At 40.4% G+C, this 16,800-nt stretch overlaps 1 protein-coding gene and 1 pseudogene across 3 annotated transcripts in view; one reads left to right on the forward strand and one right to left on the reverse strand.

Annotated features, from left to right (window-relative positions):
* The first annotated feature begins 2,774 nt into the window (after positions 1 to 2,774).
* LOC104594765 (carbamoyl phosphate synthase arginine-specific large chain, chloroplastic-like) overlaps positions 2,775 to 16,800 on the forward strand; it is a 36,492-nt gene continuing 22,466 nt past the window's right edge. For 2 of the 3 annotated variants that reach the window (XR_016082492.1, XM_088898058.1), the window contains exons 1-3: positions 2,775 to 4,737; positions 6,594 to 7,286; positions 7,964 to 9,532. Coding sequence is in view for 2 of the 3 variants with exons in the window: in XM_088898058.1 (XP_088754184.1) it covers positions 3,379 to 4,737; positions 6,594 to 7,286; positions 7,964 to 9,514 (3,603 nt within the window). In the remaining variant the exon portion in view is untranslated. The remainder of the gene's footprint in view (positions 4,738 to 6,593; positions 7,287 to 7,963; positions 9,533 to 16,800) is intronic. The other variant, XM_010255233.3, reaches the window with a different exon arrangement.
* LOC148801900 (U6 spliceosomal RNA) lies at positions 5,389 to 5,483 on the reverse strand (annotated as a pseudogene).

Raw genomic sequence — 16,800 nt, forward strand, 5'->3', positions numbered from 1 at the left:
AAAGTCCAAATACATAAAACCATGTACATGTACTCCACCTTTAAACGAGAAATAAAGGGGCCAAACATAGTCCTATGTATCGTGAAATGAGAATCTAAAATAGTGGAGCTGACCCATTTGAGCCTTTGAGGTGAAAAGAAATCCATTCACCCAAGGTGGGGGTGCGAATGCGATGAAGGTGATGGCAATCGTGCTAAAACTAAGGTGTCTCGTAGGGGCCATGAGCCGAGCTCTTCACGAGCTACTCGAGCCCAAATTACAGGCTCGATTAATAAATGAGCTGAGCTTGAACCTTACAGAGTTCGACTCACGAGCCGGCTCGAATATATATATAATATAATTATAGAAAATAATATATATAATAAAAATATTATAATTCTTATTATTGTAAATATCGAATAAAAAATATTTTTTATATATAATCTTTAATATTTATAAAATATTTTTCTTAAATCGAGTTCGAGCCAAGCCGAGCTCGAGCTTGAGCTCAAGGTTTTAGCTCGAACCGAGCTCAAGCTCAAGCCTCATACTATTCGGCTCGGCTTGAATCTACCCCTAGTGTCTTGGCATGGTTTTAAAATTGTCATTGACTTAGGCAATCAAACCAATCCTCTATTTGGATTCGTTTTTACCTTGATGTAGGGGTGCAAATCGGGCGGGTTGGGTCAAATTTATGGTCAACCCAGGGCCGACTCTAAAATTCGGGCTTAAGGCCTAAGCCTATATCGAGGCCAAGGTCAAGCCCGATTTTCCCAATCCAAGCGCAACCTGCACTATAATTTGATGCACTCGGGTTGGGCTCGGGCCTAGGCTAGGCTCATATTGGTTAATAAATTCACTATAAAATTATACATGTATATGTATTTATGCAAATATGTATATATATATATATATATATATATATATATATATATATATATATATATATATGCAAAATATGTATGTAAATAGGTAGATATGTATACAAACACATATATCTATATACATACATACAAATATGTATGTATATATGTAAATATATATTAATGTAAATTTAACATATATATACATATGTGTATAGTTGGGTCGGGTTTGGACTACCTAAGGGCTAGGCCTGGGCCTAACTCAAAAAAATAAAAAGCTCGATTTTTTGGGCCCGAGCATAACCCGAGGACCGAAAATCTAATCCCAGCCTGTGTAAAATTTTGGGCTGGTCCAGTTTGGGCTTGGGTTAGGCCCGCACAAGTTGCATCCTACCTTGATCCTTCTTTTTTTTTTTCCAAAAAAATATTGAATTAGTCAATAAATCGTCGAACAAAATGATTTGGCTCGAACAACAGTTTGTGGTTCAATAAAAGAACATCTAGTTTTTAATAAATTATAATGTAGAAAGACTGAAAATTTTGAAAAACTGGACCTGAAATTGAAAGGGAACCATGGAGGAAGGAGAGCAAGGGAGAGGGATTGAGGGAGAAAACGGGATCTAAGTAATCTCAGGCCTTAGATCTATGAGAGAGAGAGAGAGAGGTGGGGGGGGGGGGTGAGAGAAACAAGATCCAACCACCCAGACCATTAGAATAACGTCCATTGAGCTGCTGCTGCAAACATGGGCGACGATGAATAACATAATGCCGCCTCAAATCTTAGATCATCGTCATCGTCACCTTCTCCTCCTCCTCCTCCTCTTCCTTCTTCCTCTTTCCCTCTTTTATTTCCTTCAGTTTTAGTTTCTTTCATTCTTTTTAATTTCTTTTATATCTTTCTCAGCCATCTTGTTATTTTATTCCCTAAATCTATAAGAATAAGCATAATACTACAAATGTTTGCCCCAAGATTCCAATATGAGGGTTGAGATGTAAAATATATCAAATATTTGATTCAACGGTTTTAATCGTTTGACCTAAATGATTGAACTGCTGATCTGAAAATCAAATATCTACCAAGCCAAGACAAACTTAAATCAGGTGTCAATAATCACACATTGGTCCAGCCAAAAACCAAACCAACCAAACATATTCATATTTGAATCGGACCCATGGCCACATCATGACTTGTGATGAGTTCATCCCTAGTTCGTACTATCTTGTTGCAAACATTGATTAGATAGTTTCGCTATTTTCCTAGGTCCTAATGGGCTGTTGATTATTCACTAATTGTATTAATTAGATGTTTTTAGTATTCAATCTATCTCAATAAATCTTAGCATCACCCTATAATTGGAGTAGATGCCAATTGGGAATTGATGTCAATACACAAATAGGTATTAGTGTTATAGGTGAAGATATCTTTTTAAATTTTGAATTGTTATAGATTTATAATGAAATTCAGAATTCTAAGGTGGAATACAGTCTAAAAATCCCTATTAATTATTATCAAGACACCCCATAGGAGTTGTTAATCTTTTTAGTGATGAATACAACATCATAGAAAAATCTCAAATAATTATGTAATTCTTTTTCTTATTTAGATGATAATAACAATATTTGAAACGAAAACACACCACGACTTAGGATAATTCATCGAATGCACCAACTAGGCTACCCCTACCTCATGGGGTTTGGGGTTTGCGGCACTAAAAAGTTGCCCAGATTATGAATGTCAACTCACTCGGTTACGGCATGAGAAAATCATAAAATTCTCTAACCTTTGCACGGATTCGCTGAGCTCGAAGCCAATATTTGTAAAAAAATATTTTATTTTTATCCTCGCCTTTCGATGGGGCGTTGTAGGGCGGCTTTTTATGGGGGCGGAGATGTGATCTCATGTTAGAAAAGATTCAAAGCAAGATGCGGCTGATACGGTTTACACTCTTGAATGATACTTTATCGTGGCTCATCTTATGTTCATCCGATTAAAAGTGACCCCACATCAATACATCGAAGGCCATGATTCACGGATTTGCCCAAAGAGATTGTTGAAAAAGCATCCTGAAAGTATGGAGGGACCGAGGGAGTGCCGGAGTGCGAGACACCAAGGCATCAACATTCGGACTGTAGTATGAGTGAGAGCGAGCCCGCCAGAAAGTTCTGCAAATTTCCGAGGCTTTCGACATTTTCAAAAACCCTACACGATGTTATCTTCTGTTCCCCTAAAAGGCAAATACAACAAGTGATAACTTCAATTCTCTTTTGTTATACGTCCTTTCATTCTCTCATGCAGATTCTTTTTATCTTATGCTGTTAACTCATTAGCTGCAAGATTTTACCATTTTTTTTTTCTCTTTGTTGGGCAATTACAAGATATTTCTTAGCTCAATCATTTCTTCTCAGTCGCTGCTTTTCTTCTTCTGTTCCCATCCACACTGTTAAACCCTAAGGGGGGTTCCAAAGCTTCTCCACCTCGAAAGCTCTTCTCTTCGGTTCTGTGGTACTCTGTTCTTCTCTCGGAGGGGGGAGAGAGATGGACATTTGCTTGAATCCCTGCCAAAGCTTCCATGCAAGGTCAATTTCGTCCTACTCGGCTTCTATATCCAAATCGACTTTACTGAAAACAACTGGTTTCCCCTTCTTCCTGTGCACGAAGAGGACCGGGAAGAAGACAAACGGTGTATCTTCGAACTTTCAATTCTGGCGGTCACTAGCTTGTTCTACCAATCGGACCAATCGACTTACCACTGTTTATTGCGAGCATGGCTTGGCTGCAAGCCGAAATGATTCGACGAATGGCTCCTTCAGTGGGTCTCCGGCGGGGAAGCGGACTGACCTGAAGAAGATCATGATACTCGGCGCTGGACCCATTGTTATCGGTCAAGCCTGCGAGTTCGACTACTCGGGCACCCAGGCATGCAAGGCTCTCAAGGAAGAAGGATACGAAGTGGTTCTCATCAATTCCAACCCGGCTACAATCATGACTGATCCTGACATGGCGGACAGGACCTACATCGCCCCCATGACCCCTGAACTAGTCGAGCAGGTCATTGAGAAGGAGAGGCCCGACGCTCTCCTGCCCACCATGGGCGGACAGACAGCTCTCAACCTTGCTGTGGCATTGGCAGAGAGAGGGGTCTTGGAAAAGTACAGTGTCGAGTTGATTGGAGCGAAGCTCAATGCAATCCAGAAAGCAGAAGATAGAGATTTGTTTAAACAAGCAATGGAGAATATTGGGATCAAGACTCCTCCTTCAGGAATTGGTACCACCCTGGAGGAGTGTTTCCATATTGCCGACTCTATCAGGGAGTTTCCTCTCATTATACGGCCTGCATTCACGTTGGGTGGCACTGGAGGTGGGATCGCTTATAATATAGAGGAATTTGAATCAATTTGTAAGTCTGGGCTTGCAGCCAGTTTGACATCACAGGTTCTGGTTGAGAAGTCTCTCCTGGGATGGAAGGAGTACGAGCTTGAGGTAATGAGAGACTTGGCAGACAATGTGGTCATCGTATGCTCAATTGAGAATATGGACCCCATGGGGATCCATACAGGGGACTCGATAACGGTGGCCCCTGCTCAGACCCTGACAGATAAAGAATACCAGCGCCTCAGGGATTATTCAATTGCGATCATAAGGGAAATTGGGGTTGAATGCGGGGGTTCAAATGTTCAATTTGCTGTCAATCCTAAAGACGGGGAAGTCATGGTGATCGAGATGAATCCTAGAGTTTCAAGGTCTTCAGCTTTGGCGTCCAAGGCTACTGGGTTCCCAATAGCAAAGATGGCTGCCAAATTATCTGTTGGCTATACATTAGATCAGATCCCTAATGACATTACGAAGAAAACACCAGCTAGTTTTGAGCCTTCCGTAGATTATGTGGTGACAAAGGCAAGTTAGCATTCTTTCCATATCCTGCATTTTAAGTTCTTTTGCCTGTTATTTTACTCGTATTAACATCACTAATAAAAAAGTTGATTAGCCGACTCTGCACGGTTATTGCTTAATTTTAAATGTAGTACTTGGAACTGATAACTAATAAAAAAGTTAGGAAGTGTTTGTTTTTGGTTAGCAAACAATAGGTAACATCACATGCCCTTTAAAAGATCAGAATAGATTACGGTTAAAATCAAATGTACACATACCTGTCGTTTTTATCCAAATCCCCTATCAAATTGTCCATATTTAATTCCTTATTGTTCACATGTTTTTCTTTAATCGGTATAATGTTTATATGCTTGTGGTTTGAAGTATGGATAAATGATTTAATGGCATATAATTAACAACAAATATGGTAATGAACAAAGCAGAATGGTGAAAGAGGATCCATTTATTAACCTACCCCATGTAGTTGGGACAAGGCTTAGTTGAGTTGAATTTGCTTGCCGAGGCATACATTTATCATTTAGACATTATCTGAAGCCCATATGATATTGAACATGCATTGAATATGGATGGATCACTTTCATAGAATAACAATGCACCAAGTACAACTAATGTGCAGTTTCGTGCTGTTTGTGTCTTTGTTTAATTTTCCAGTTGAGGAATGTTCATCACATGTTTGTCATCATTGTGCATGGGCCATGCTAATATTCTCTGTATTGTTCCAATCTTATCAGATGTCACCCTTGTGCAATGTTTACTACATTCTTATTTATGTTTTTGCCCTCCTTTTTAGCACTTATTTACTATATTGTGATTAGCAATTTTCTATGTTAATTATCACTTTAAACAATTGAGGTGTTAGATGTGATTTTTGTGTGGATGAATATCTGCATACCTATTTTTGGATGGCGGTTTTCTGGATGTGTTTTTACAGACTTAATTTTAATTTCTATTTCTATCTGTTAGTGTGAAGCATAGTTACTTCAGATAATGCAGATGAGCTCATCTTGGATGAATATCCAAGAATTTCTATTTCTATCTGTTAGTGTGAGTTTTTTTTTTTTTTGTTGGATCTGTGCTTACTGAACTTAGTATTGAGAAGTCATGCACCAGACCTAAGGCTTGGTATATTAGTTGTTAATTCACTGTCAAGTGAGCTCTTTATAAGAATTAAAGAGGAAAAATAAAGTTTTTTTTGGTAATTCTTGGATCTTATGCAATATCTTGCAAGGATTGAGATGACGCTTTCTTAAAGGGCCATGAATCATCTCAATTGAGCCACAATTTGGAGAGTTTATTCAAATGCCAAGCTATGTCTCAGAGGGAGGGAGGGAGGTGCAATGGTAAAATATATGGGGATAAGAAGTGGTTGGTACTCTGTCTCATACTTCTATATGGGGATAAGAAGTGGTTTGGTGCAATGGTAAAATATCAGGTTGAAAAGTGTGAAAACAGGATTGATTCTAGGATATTTCAATCTGTGCAAAAAATGCAAAGGTTGGATCCATACCCAGTTCTTGTCCACCCATGTTCATGGATAGCTGTGACCAACATTGCTAATGGCCCTTTTAATAGAGTGTGTTTTTTATTCCTTATTTTATCTATGCGCTTTTCTTGTTTTCATATTACATGATATCCTTTTAGTTATATGTTTGGATGGCTATCCAATATTCTTGGTGTCAATCAACTCAGAAATTGGTCCTGTCAATTATTTAAAAACAGTTTCAGAAAACGGCCTGTTTTCATAATTTATCAGGAAAATTAAAAACCTCTGTTCATATGCTTATGCCTATTTCTTTCTCTTTCTGGTTATGAGAGCATCTAACCACGCCAACTTGTTTCCTATTTTTTGGAAAGTTCAGATACCCCGCTTTGCGTTTGAGAAATTCCCTGGTTCACAGCCGATACTGACAACCCAGATGAAGTCAGTTGGTGAATCTATGGCACTTGGTCGGACATTCCAAGAATCCTTTCAGAAGGCAGTTCGATCATTGGAATGTGGCTACTCTGGCTGGGGTTGTGCATATATCAAGGAACTGAACTGGGATTGGGACCAATTAAAGTACAGCCTCCGGGTCCCTAGTCCAGATCGCATCCATGCCATATATGCAGCAATGAAGAAGGGAATGAAGGTGGATGAGATCCATGAACTGAGTTACATTGATAAATGGTTTCTTACACAGCTTAAAGAGCTAGTAGATGTGGAGCAATTCTTATCAGCCCAAAGTTTGTCTCAGCTGACTAAGGATGACCTATATCAAGTAAAGAGAAGAGGTTTCAGTGATAAGCAGATAGCCTTTGCAACCAAATCCACTGAGAAAGAAGTGCGATCAAGGCGGTTGTCTCTTGGGGTAACTCCAGCTTATAAGCGGGTAGATACCTGTGCTGCTGAGTTTGAAGCTAACACTCCATACATGTACTCATCCTATGATTATGAGTGTGAATCAGCTCCCACCAAACGGAAGAAGGTTTTGATTTTGGGTGGAGGACCAAATCGGATAGGTCAAGGTATTGAGTTTGACTACTGCTGCTGCCATACATCTTTTGCTCTTCAGGTGTGTGTTTCCTTATGATTTTCTTTTGGATTGTTAGCTTTTGTTTCAAGTAAGTTGTATACATATGGGGCCATTATTGGGTTTTCTTCCCTACATAGAATGTGTTCATTAATCTAGACCATCATGGCAACAAGGACACCTATTCAATAGTACTTTGGCCATAATTGATTTTAACTGGATGATCCTAGCATCTGAGAGATATTTTTGTCCTAGGTAATTAGGGTGGCACTGGATGTATGTGTTGGACAATTAGTGATTTGTACAGTGACTCTCAGATTTATTGATAAAAAATTGACATTTGGATTTATGTCTACTCCAACTGGTGGCCCATCAGTTGGAGGTTAAATCAATAAGTGCATCCCAGGTTCAAAGCACAGTCCGGCGTGTATTGGTACTTTTTTGTTAGGTTTTATTTATTTTTTTAAAACTGGTTCAGAGGGTTGGTTTAAGGCCCGGCTACCCTCTGAACCAGTGTCTGACCTGATACAACCCCTGGAGGGGCGTATCGGGAAGCCACCGGCACGATACGTATCAGCCGATATGGGCCAATACGTATTGATACTTTGAACCTTGAGTGCATCATATATAATGCCCTCGATGTTGTGCTTTTTTCCTTGGTTCCATAGAAGAACTTAATTATTGCATCTAATTTGATTTCATCCTCATTTTCTCCTCAGGAAGCTGGATTCGAGACAATTATGATGAACTCTAATCCCGAGACTGTATCAACTGATTATGACACAAGTGATCGGCTCTACTTTGAACCACTAACAGTTGAGGATGTTCTGAGCATCATTGACTTGGAAAGACCTGATGGCATCATTGTACAGTTTGGGGGGCAAACACCTCTCAAGCTGGCACTCCCGATTCAACACTACTTGGATGAGCACAAGCCCTTATCTTCCAGTGGATCTGGTCATGTTAAGATATGGGGGACTTCGCCTGATTCAATTGATGCTGCTGAGGACCGTGAACGGTTCAATGCGATTCTAAAAGAACTGGAGATTGAACAACCAAAAGGTGGAATTGCGAAGAGTGAGGCTGATGCATTGGCCATAGCCATGGACATAGGCTATCCAGTTGTTGTCCGGCCTTCGTATGTGTTGGGTGGGAGGGCAATGGAGATTGTGTATAGTGATGACAAGCTCATAACCTATCTTGAGAATGCTGTTAAGGTGGATCCAGAACGTCCTGTCCTGATTGACAAATATCTTTCAGATGCTATTGAGATTGATGTTGATTCACTTGCTGACTCACATGGTAATGTAGTCATTGGAGGAATCATGGAACACATTGAGCAAGCAGGGGTCCATTCTGGAGATTCAGCCTGCTCACTTCCCACTAAAACTGTTCCCTCCTCATGCTTGGAAACAATTAGGTCATGGACAACAAAGCTGGCTAAGAGGTTAAATGTGTGTGGGCTTATGAACTGCCAGTATGCAATCACGGCATCTGGGGAGGTTTTCTTGCTTGAGGCAAATCCCCGTGCATCACGCACAGTCCCTTTTGTCTCCAAGGCAATCGGGCACCCACTAGCCAAGTATGCATCTCTTGTCATGTCAGGAAAATCTCTCCATGATATTGGGTTCACAAAGGAGGTGATTCCGAGCCATGTCTCTGTAAAGGAAGCTGTGCTTCCATTTGAGAAGTTTCAAGGCTGTGATGTGCTGCTTGGCCCTGAGATGCGTAGCACTGGAGAGGTCATGGGTATTGATTTTGATTTCCCAGTAGCTTTTGCCAAGGCTCAGATTGCTGCAGGGCAGAAGCTACCAACCTCCGGGACTGTGTTCCTCAGCTTAAATGACTTGACAAAGCCACATCTTTCCACTATGGCCCGAGCTTTCTTGGGGCTTGGTTTCAGTATTGTTGCAACATCTGGCACAGCGCATGTGCTTGAGTTGGAGGGCATCCCAGTGGAGCGGGTGCTGAAGATGCATGAGGGACGTCCCCATGCTAGCGATATGATTGCCAATGGACATATCCAATTGATGGTTATCACAAGTTCGGGTGATGCACTTGATCAGATTGATGGCCGGCAATTGAGGAGGATGGCTCTTGCTTACAAGGTTCCCATCATAACAACGGTTGCAGGAGCTTTGGCAAGTGTGGAAGCAATAAAGAGCATGAAGCACAGCACTGTCAAGATGATTGCTCTTCAGGACTTTTTTGACGTTCAGGCAGGGCGAGAGAGTTGCTACAAGTTGCAGCCTGCTTCGTCTTCTCTTTGATTCATGCAGTTGTTGCATGTAAGCAAATTTCTTCATTTTTTTCCCTTTTTTCTTAATTATTTTCCTTTTATGTTATTATCTTGGATAACTTTTTGAATAAACCATATGTTTTATCTGTTCCCAATTTCCTTTCTTGTACCTATGTTTTTGTCGGGGATGTCCTAGTAGTAGGCTTCTTAGTCTCTTGATGTAATTTACTGTAGTGGGTGGAGATTTAATATATAGTTTAAAACCCTTGTAATCTCAGTTAATGAGTATGATTAGCAGCTAATGATAAAAAGTTCTTTATTTCAATTAAATTACCTTTCAAGATTTTGGAAAATTTCTGAAAGCTATTTCTTTTAGGCAAAGAAGATGTTGTCTTTTGATATCAGTAACTTTTGAAAGTTGGCTGAAATAGAACATGCTAGATATTTTTTTTTGGATCGATATAAATGCATCACACTCAATAGGTAATCTTAAGGGAATCATGACAATTCATTTTACTCAGGTAAAATTTTCCAATCTTTGACCAAATTAAGAAAACCTAAGTGAGTAGTTTCTTTATGTTTGCATTTTTTTTTGGATAAATGATTGAAATTTTATTCATGATAATCAGAATGATATTACAATACAGCCTGCCCAAGGGAGAGGCACAAGCTGGTACCCCTCCACAACAACAACAATGTACTACCTCAGACTAGTAAAAGAAAGTTTACAGAGCTGCCCAGAATAAATGTTCCCTCGATACCCCTTGTTTAGCTAACCCATCCGCTATGGTATTAGCTATTCTACCCACCCACTGATAATTAACAGTCATGTTCTTTGAAAACCAATTAGCTTTCCTCATAATATCCCTGTAGCACCAAATAACTGAAGCTGGATTTTTTAACCAACCCACAACGACTTTGGAGTCTCCTTCAATAAGCAAATTCTGAATTTCTAACTGGTCTGCTATCTAAATACCTTGTACTGCCGCTAGAAGCTCAGCTCTAATAGAGTCTCCTATACCCATGGAGCTTGAGAATAAAGTTAATATATTACTATCTTTATCTCTCAGCACCCCACCTATCCCTGATGGACCCGGATTTCCTTGGCTGCTACCATCAAAATTCAGTTTTGTCCAGTTTTCTGAAGTAGGCACCCACACAGCAGGTATCCTGTTCTTCCTGTTATTCCTACTAGCCGCAACAATCCAGTTCCTCCAAATGTCATCAAAGGAATATATTTTAAAGGAATCTAATGATCTTAGCCAATGGATTGCCCTGGTCAAAAGGCAATCCTTTACATTCTGAATATTTCTCTCCTTCTCTTGGAAGATCCTTGCATTTCTTTCTTCCCAAATTGTCCATAGAGCAGCAGCTCTAATGCACCTCCACATTGTTTTACCAATTTTTGTGGGCCACACAAAGAAGGAAGGGTCAAAGATATGATCTATGGCTGTGGTCAAGTTCCATCTGCAACCAAACAAAGCAAAGATCCAACCCCAAATAGCAATAAGAAAAGAACAGGTTAAAAGTAAGTCAGAGCAATCCTCACCATTAGCTCTGCAAAGTACACACCAATTATGAGACAAACACATAGAAGGCCTTCTCTTCTGCAATAAGTCTGAAGTGTTGATTTTCCTATAGAACACCTCCCAATAGAAAATAATAATTAGGTACAGGTTTAGACCAAATCTCCATAGCTGGAAAACCCACTTGTCCCGAGGGAGAGCAAAGGGACTTAAAGAAGGAAGCACACGTGAAGTAACCTTTTGGGTTAGGAGACCAAAGTCTCACATCAGATCTTAAAGGGTCCAGACACTTTCAAGTAGTGACAAAAGGTCTGAAACACAGGAGAGTTCATGATCCCTCAAGCCCCTACGAAACCCAAAGTCCCAATTCAGAGAAGATGGAGAAGCAGATGTTGGAAGAAAGTGAGAGATTGTTTTACCCTTGTAGCAAGAAAGGGAATAAAGAGAAGGGAAACTGCCCTTAAGGGCAGAATTGCCCACCCAGATGTCTTCCCAGAACAAAACAGAAGTACCAGAATTGACATCATACCTGATACAGTTGAGGAAAAAGGAAGAATACTCTGAATTGCTTTCCAAGGAGTTGCCAATGTGGCTCGACATGATATACCAACATCCCATCCATTTCCCGAATTGCCATGTATACTATCTATCACCTCATGCCAAAGTCTCTCCTGTTCTAAGGGCCATCTCTACAACCATTTTCCTAGGAGTGCTTTATTCTTCAAAACTAAGTTCCCCAGTCCCAACCCACCTTCCTCTTTCCTCTTACACACTATTCCCCAATTTATTAAGTGATCATTTTTTTCCTCCTTTGGCTCCCAAAGAAAATTTCTCATTAATTTCTTAATTTCTTGGCCTCTCTAATAGGAATCCTAAACACAAAGAAGTAATAAATTGGCAGATTTGCTAAGGAAGTTCTCAGTAAAATAACTCTACCCCTTAAAGAAATATAGCTCCTTTTCCACGAGGCTAACCTTTTCTCAAACTTTTCTAGAACTGGGGCCCAAAAGGTGCTCTCATTAGGGTTGGCTCCTAGAGGAAGACCTAAATACTGTAAGGGCCAAGAGGAAATGGGACAACCTAGATACTCAACCACCGACTCAATAGTCCTCTCATCCGGATGCACACCTACCACACAGCTCTTTTCCATGTTTATTTTGAGATTTGATACTCTCTCACATCGCTTTATCAAAGATTTGAGATTACTTACTATTCTCCTATCACCCCCTTCACAAAAGATTATTAGGTCATCAACAAACTGTAAATGGGTCACTCTAATCCCGTTCCTTCCTATCCTCCAATCTCTCACTACACCTTCCATGTCTGCCTTAGAGATCAAACTACTGAAAACATCTATAACTAGGATTAAAAGGAAAGGGGGTCACCTTGCCTTAACCCTCTAAAAGCTGGGAAGAAATCCTTGACTACCCCATTAACCAAGATCGAAAAGTGGCAAGAACTTATACAGCCCTTTATCCAATTACACCATCTAACTCCAAACTCAACACTCTAGGACTTCTAATAAGAAACTCCAATCCACAAGATCATAGGCCTTTTCTAAATCCAGCTTACAAACAAAACCTTACTTTTCGGACTCTCATATCCTCCACACATTCATTAGCTATTAGAATTTGATCTGTTATTTGTCTCCCTTGCATGAATGCTCCATGGGCTTGACTAATGATGGAGGGTAGCACTACTTTAATCCTCAAGGATAACCCTTTAGCCAGGATTTTGTGAATGCTATTAACCAAACTGATTGACCTAAAATCTTTAGGATTTTTTTGCTTGTTTCTTCTTAGGGATTAGAGCTATGAAAGTAACATTAACTCCAGGGCTTACTTTGTTATTATCATCAAATTCTTTAAACACAGCACAAAGGTCTTCTCTTACCACATTCCAATAGTCTTGATAAAAAGCCATGGTGAAGCCATCTGGCCTAGGGGCTTTGGATCTGTCCATTGAAAACACTGGATGCCTAACTTCCTCTTCTTCAAAACTTCTCTCTAACCAGATTGCATGCTCTTCAGACAGCCTGGGCCAATTTAGACCTTCCAGCCTTAGTCTATTATTCAATGTCTTCCCTGCAATTGATTTAAAGTGATCCAAAAACACTTTTGCTATCTCATCTTGATTTGTGACTTCCTCCCCATCCACTTCTAATTTGGCCACAAAGTTTTTTCTTCTCCTCCCATTAGCCAACGCATGGAAAAATTTTGTATTGCCGTTCCTTTCTTTGATCCATTTGTGTCTTGACTTTTGCCTCCAGGAAATCTCCTCTCTAAGAAGAACTTCTTCCAATTCCTTTTTTAAGCTACTTCTCAAAATCCTTTCTTGCTCATTCATATTTCTCTGGGATTCTTTGGAGTCTAACTCATCAATCTTGGACATCAAAATATTCTTTCGATCCTCTACCCTTCCAAAATGCTCCCGATTCCACTCCTTGATCCTAGCTCTCAATCTCTTCAACTTTTTGTGGAACCTTACACCTTTCCACTTTACCCCTCTCAATTCTTCATTCCACCACTCACCAACCTTTCGTTCAAAATCCGGATGAGTCAGCCACATGTTCTCAAATCTAAAGGGTCGTGGTCCAAAGCCTAGAAATTCTTAACCTAATAGTATAGGGTAGTGATCAGATGTAACTTGTTGTGAGGATTATTTAATTGTTATTTTATAGTTGCTGTTAGTAGGTTGTCCTCTTAAGATGCTGTCAGTTAGTTATTTTCGTTCTTTCTTATTAGTTTGTTTCTAGGGAGTGCCGCCAGGGGCATACTTGTAATTTCCATTCTTTTTATATTAAGTTAATATAAATAATGAACTGGCGGCAGCCAGAAGGAGGTTTTTCTTTTTCTCTCAATCATATCTTCCTCTTCTTCTCTTTCTCTCTCTCGTCTCTCTCTCTCCATGAATGATTACATGGTATCCGAGCAAGGTTCTGGGCTATAAAAGAATTTCGGTCTCTCCTATTTGAACCTGCTTCTCCACTTTTCCTTCTTTGATTTCTTGGACGTGGAAGACAGAGAAACCCTAGCAGACTACTTGCGGTTCTTCCTTTGGGTTCTTCCTTGGTCGTAATATCAATGAAACCCTAGTCAAAGAAGGGCGATGCAGATAGAGACTTCCTTTCTTCTCTATTCAATGCTGTGAAGTCAGTTTCTGGTTGGCACCTTCGTACAGGTGTTGGACAGGGTATGTGTTCTTGTTTTTTTTTTTTGGCCAATGGTGTGAAGGCCTTATTCCTTGGTTCTATACATTCGTTTGGATGCTGGATTGTTAGACTGTATGGGCTGTAGTCGGACTGATAGTATACTATTCTAATGTCTGCCTTGGCTGGTGTTGAACTGATTACTGGGCTGGTTTAATGACTGAACCATCACAGAGTTGATTTCAACAGTTTTTTGTTTTCTTTTCCACATCCCAGAAGTGAATTTCTTGAGGGTTGGTATTCTGTTTGTGGCTGTTGTGTAGTTGTGTGGGATTTGGACTGATTTCAACAGTACTCTATGGCAAACTATGATTCAACTTCATCGGGGGTTACACCGACTCGCAACACAGCTGGTATGGGAGGTGAAAACATGATGTTTCCCATGCTCATTACCCCTTTAAATGGTCTAAACTACATGGAGTGGGCTAAAAGTGTAAAACTTTATGTAACGGTTAGGGGAAAAACTGGCTACATAAATGGAAGGGTGAAAGAACCCAAGAGTGAGACAGCTGAACATGATAGGTGGGACTAAGAAAACAATATGGTGATGTCTTGGCTCCTTGCAGCCATGGAACCTGATGTGAAGAAGAACTTTATGTGGGCAGGCACCGCTAGTGAGATCTGGGAATCGGCCAAAACTACCTATTCTGAGCAAAGGCATTATGCCAAGGTTTACCAGTTGCAAGCTGAATCCTCAACCTGTAAACATGGAAATCGTAGTTTGTCTTCCTATTATTCAGCCCTTACTTCCATATGGAAAGAATTGGATCATTATCAGGCTATAGAGTGGAAACATGATGGCGATGCTAAGGCCTACAGGAAGATGGTTTCTCAGCAGCGTGTGTTTGCCTTCTTGTTGGGACTAAACCCTGCCTATGAACCCTTGAGAGTTTAGATTCTAGGAAGCAAAGAGTTGCCGTCGGTTCACGAGGTACACTCCCTTGTTCAATTGGAAGAAAGTAGGCGGAGTGTGATGGTTACAGCCGAGGGGGAGCAACAAGTTGCTTTGGCTGCAATGAGTAATAACATGGGGAAGAAAAGTGACACCAAGAAGGCTGATGATAAAGACAAGTTGTTTTGTACCACTGTTGGCGCTCACGGCATACACGTGACACATGTTGGGACATTCACGGGAAACCCAAGTGGGCAGTGAAGAACCAAGAACAGGGTAAAGGGCAAGGTCAGAAGAAGATGAACACAACACATAATGCAGCACATGTGGCAACCCAAGATACTCAGGTTGCCGTTTCTACCCGGGACCACCTTAATAAATCTGATCCCAAGGAAGATATAATGAATTCCTTCAGAGACCACTTGGAGTCTTATGGTAGGACTTTGCGACAGATGGATAGCTCAGTCACTGGTACTCCTACTTCATTTGCATCTACATCAGGTAATACGACTTCTGCATTCCATGTCACTCCCACTGGTTCCCCTTGGATCATTGACTCAGGGGCCTCTAACCACATGACCGGTAAGCCGAACTTGTTTCAGACTTATAGCCTTTTGTCAGGAAGGGGTAAAGTGAGGCTTGCAGATGGCTCATTCTCCTCCATTGCAGGCCAATGATCAATATCTCTTCCCCATGGCCTTAACTTGAATTGTGTATTGCATGTCCCTCAATTTTCTCTAAATTTGCTTTCAATTAGTAGTATCACAAGCTCTTTAAACTGTAGTGTAACCTTTTTTCCTGGACCTAACTTTTGGGAGGACAACCGGTAGAGGGAGCCTAGTGGATGGTCTCTACATTCTCGACAACAAAGCTGGTCTCTCGGTGTCATTCTCAGAGTCACATAGTCAGTCAAATAAGAGTCAAATTTTTTTGTGGCATAGTCGGTAAGGTCATGTTTCTTTTGAAATAGTAAAGTCTTTGTTTTCGGTTTTATTTAAGTCATGTTCAGTGTCAGAGTTCCAGTGTCAAATGTGTCAGTTGAGCAAACAATGTAGAACAACTTTTCACTCAAATAGTAAAAGATCAAGTGTTCATTTTCATGTTGTGTATTCTAATGTATGGGGGCCTACTACTATAATCTCTGAAGGCGGATATAAGTACTTTATCACATTGATCGATGACTACTCTCGCTATACATGGGTATTCCCTATGCGTAGTAGAGACGAAGTTCCAAAGATTGTGAAAGACTTCTAGAGGATGGTATTTACACAATTCCATGTTGAAATACATATCTTTCAATCCGACAATGCAAATGAATATTTCCATGGTGAGCTCAACGAGTTCTTTGCCTCCCACGGATCTATTCATAGGAACTCGTGCGCCAGAACACCACAACAAAATGGTGTTGCAGAAAGAAAAAACAGACACCTCATTGAGGTAGCTCGCGAGATGATGTTACACATGAATGTTCCAAAAAGGTTTTTGGATGGATGTTATACTTATAGCTGCTTATGTCATCAATCGCATGCCCTCCAAAGTGCTGAACTACATGGCCCCTCATCAGTTGTTGTTCCCTCAGTCCCCTTTATTTTTCATTCCCCTGAGAGTTTTGGTTGTCGTGCCTTTGTCTATGGATGTGTCATTCTTTGAGTCTGAACCATTCTTCCCTGCTTCTTCTCAGGGGGAGAGTA

This window comes from Nelumbo nucifera, chromosome 2 (genome assembly GCF_055504915.1).
Source record: "Nelumbo nucifera cultivar China Antique chromosome 2, China Antique-T2T, whole genome shotgun sequence".
Taxonomy (NCBI): domain Eukaryota; kingdom Viridiplantae; phylum Streptophyta; class Magnoliopsida; order Proteales; family Nelumbonaceae; genus Nelumbo; species Nelumbo nucifera.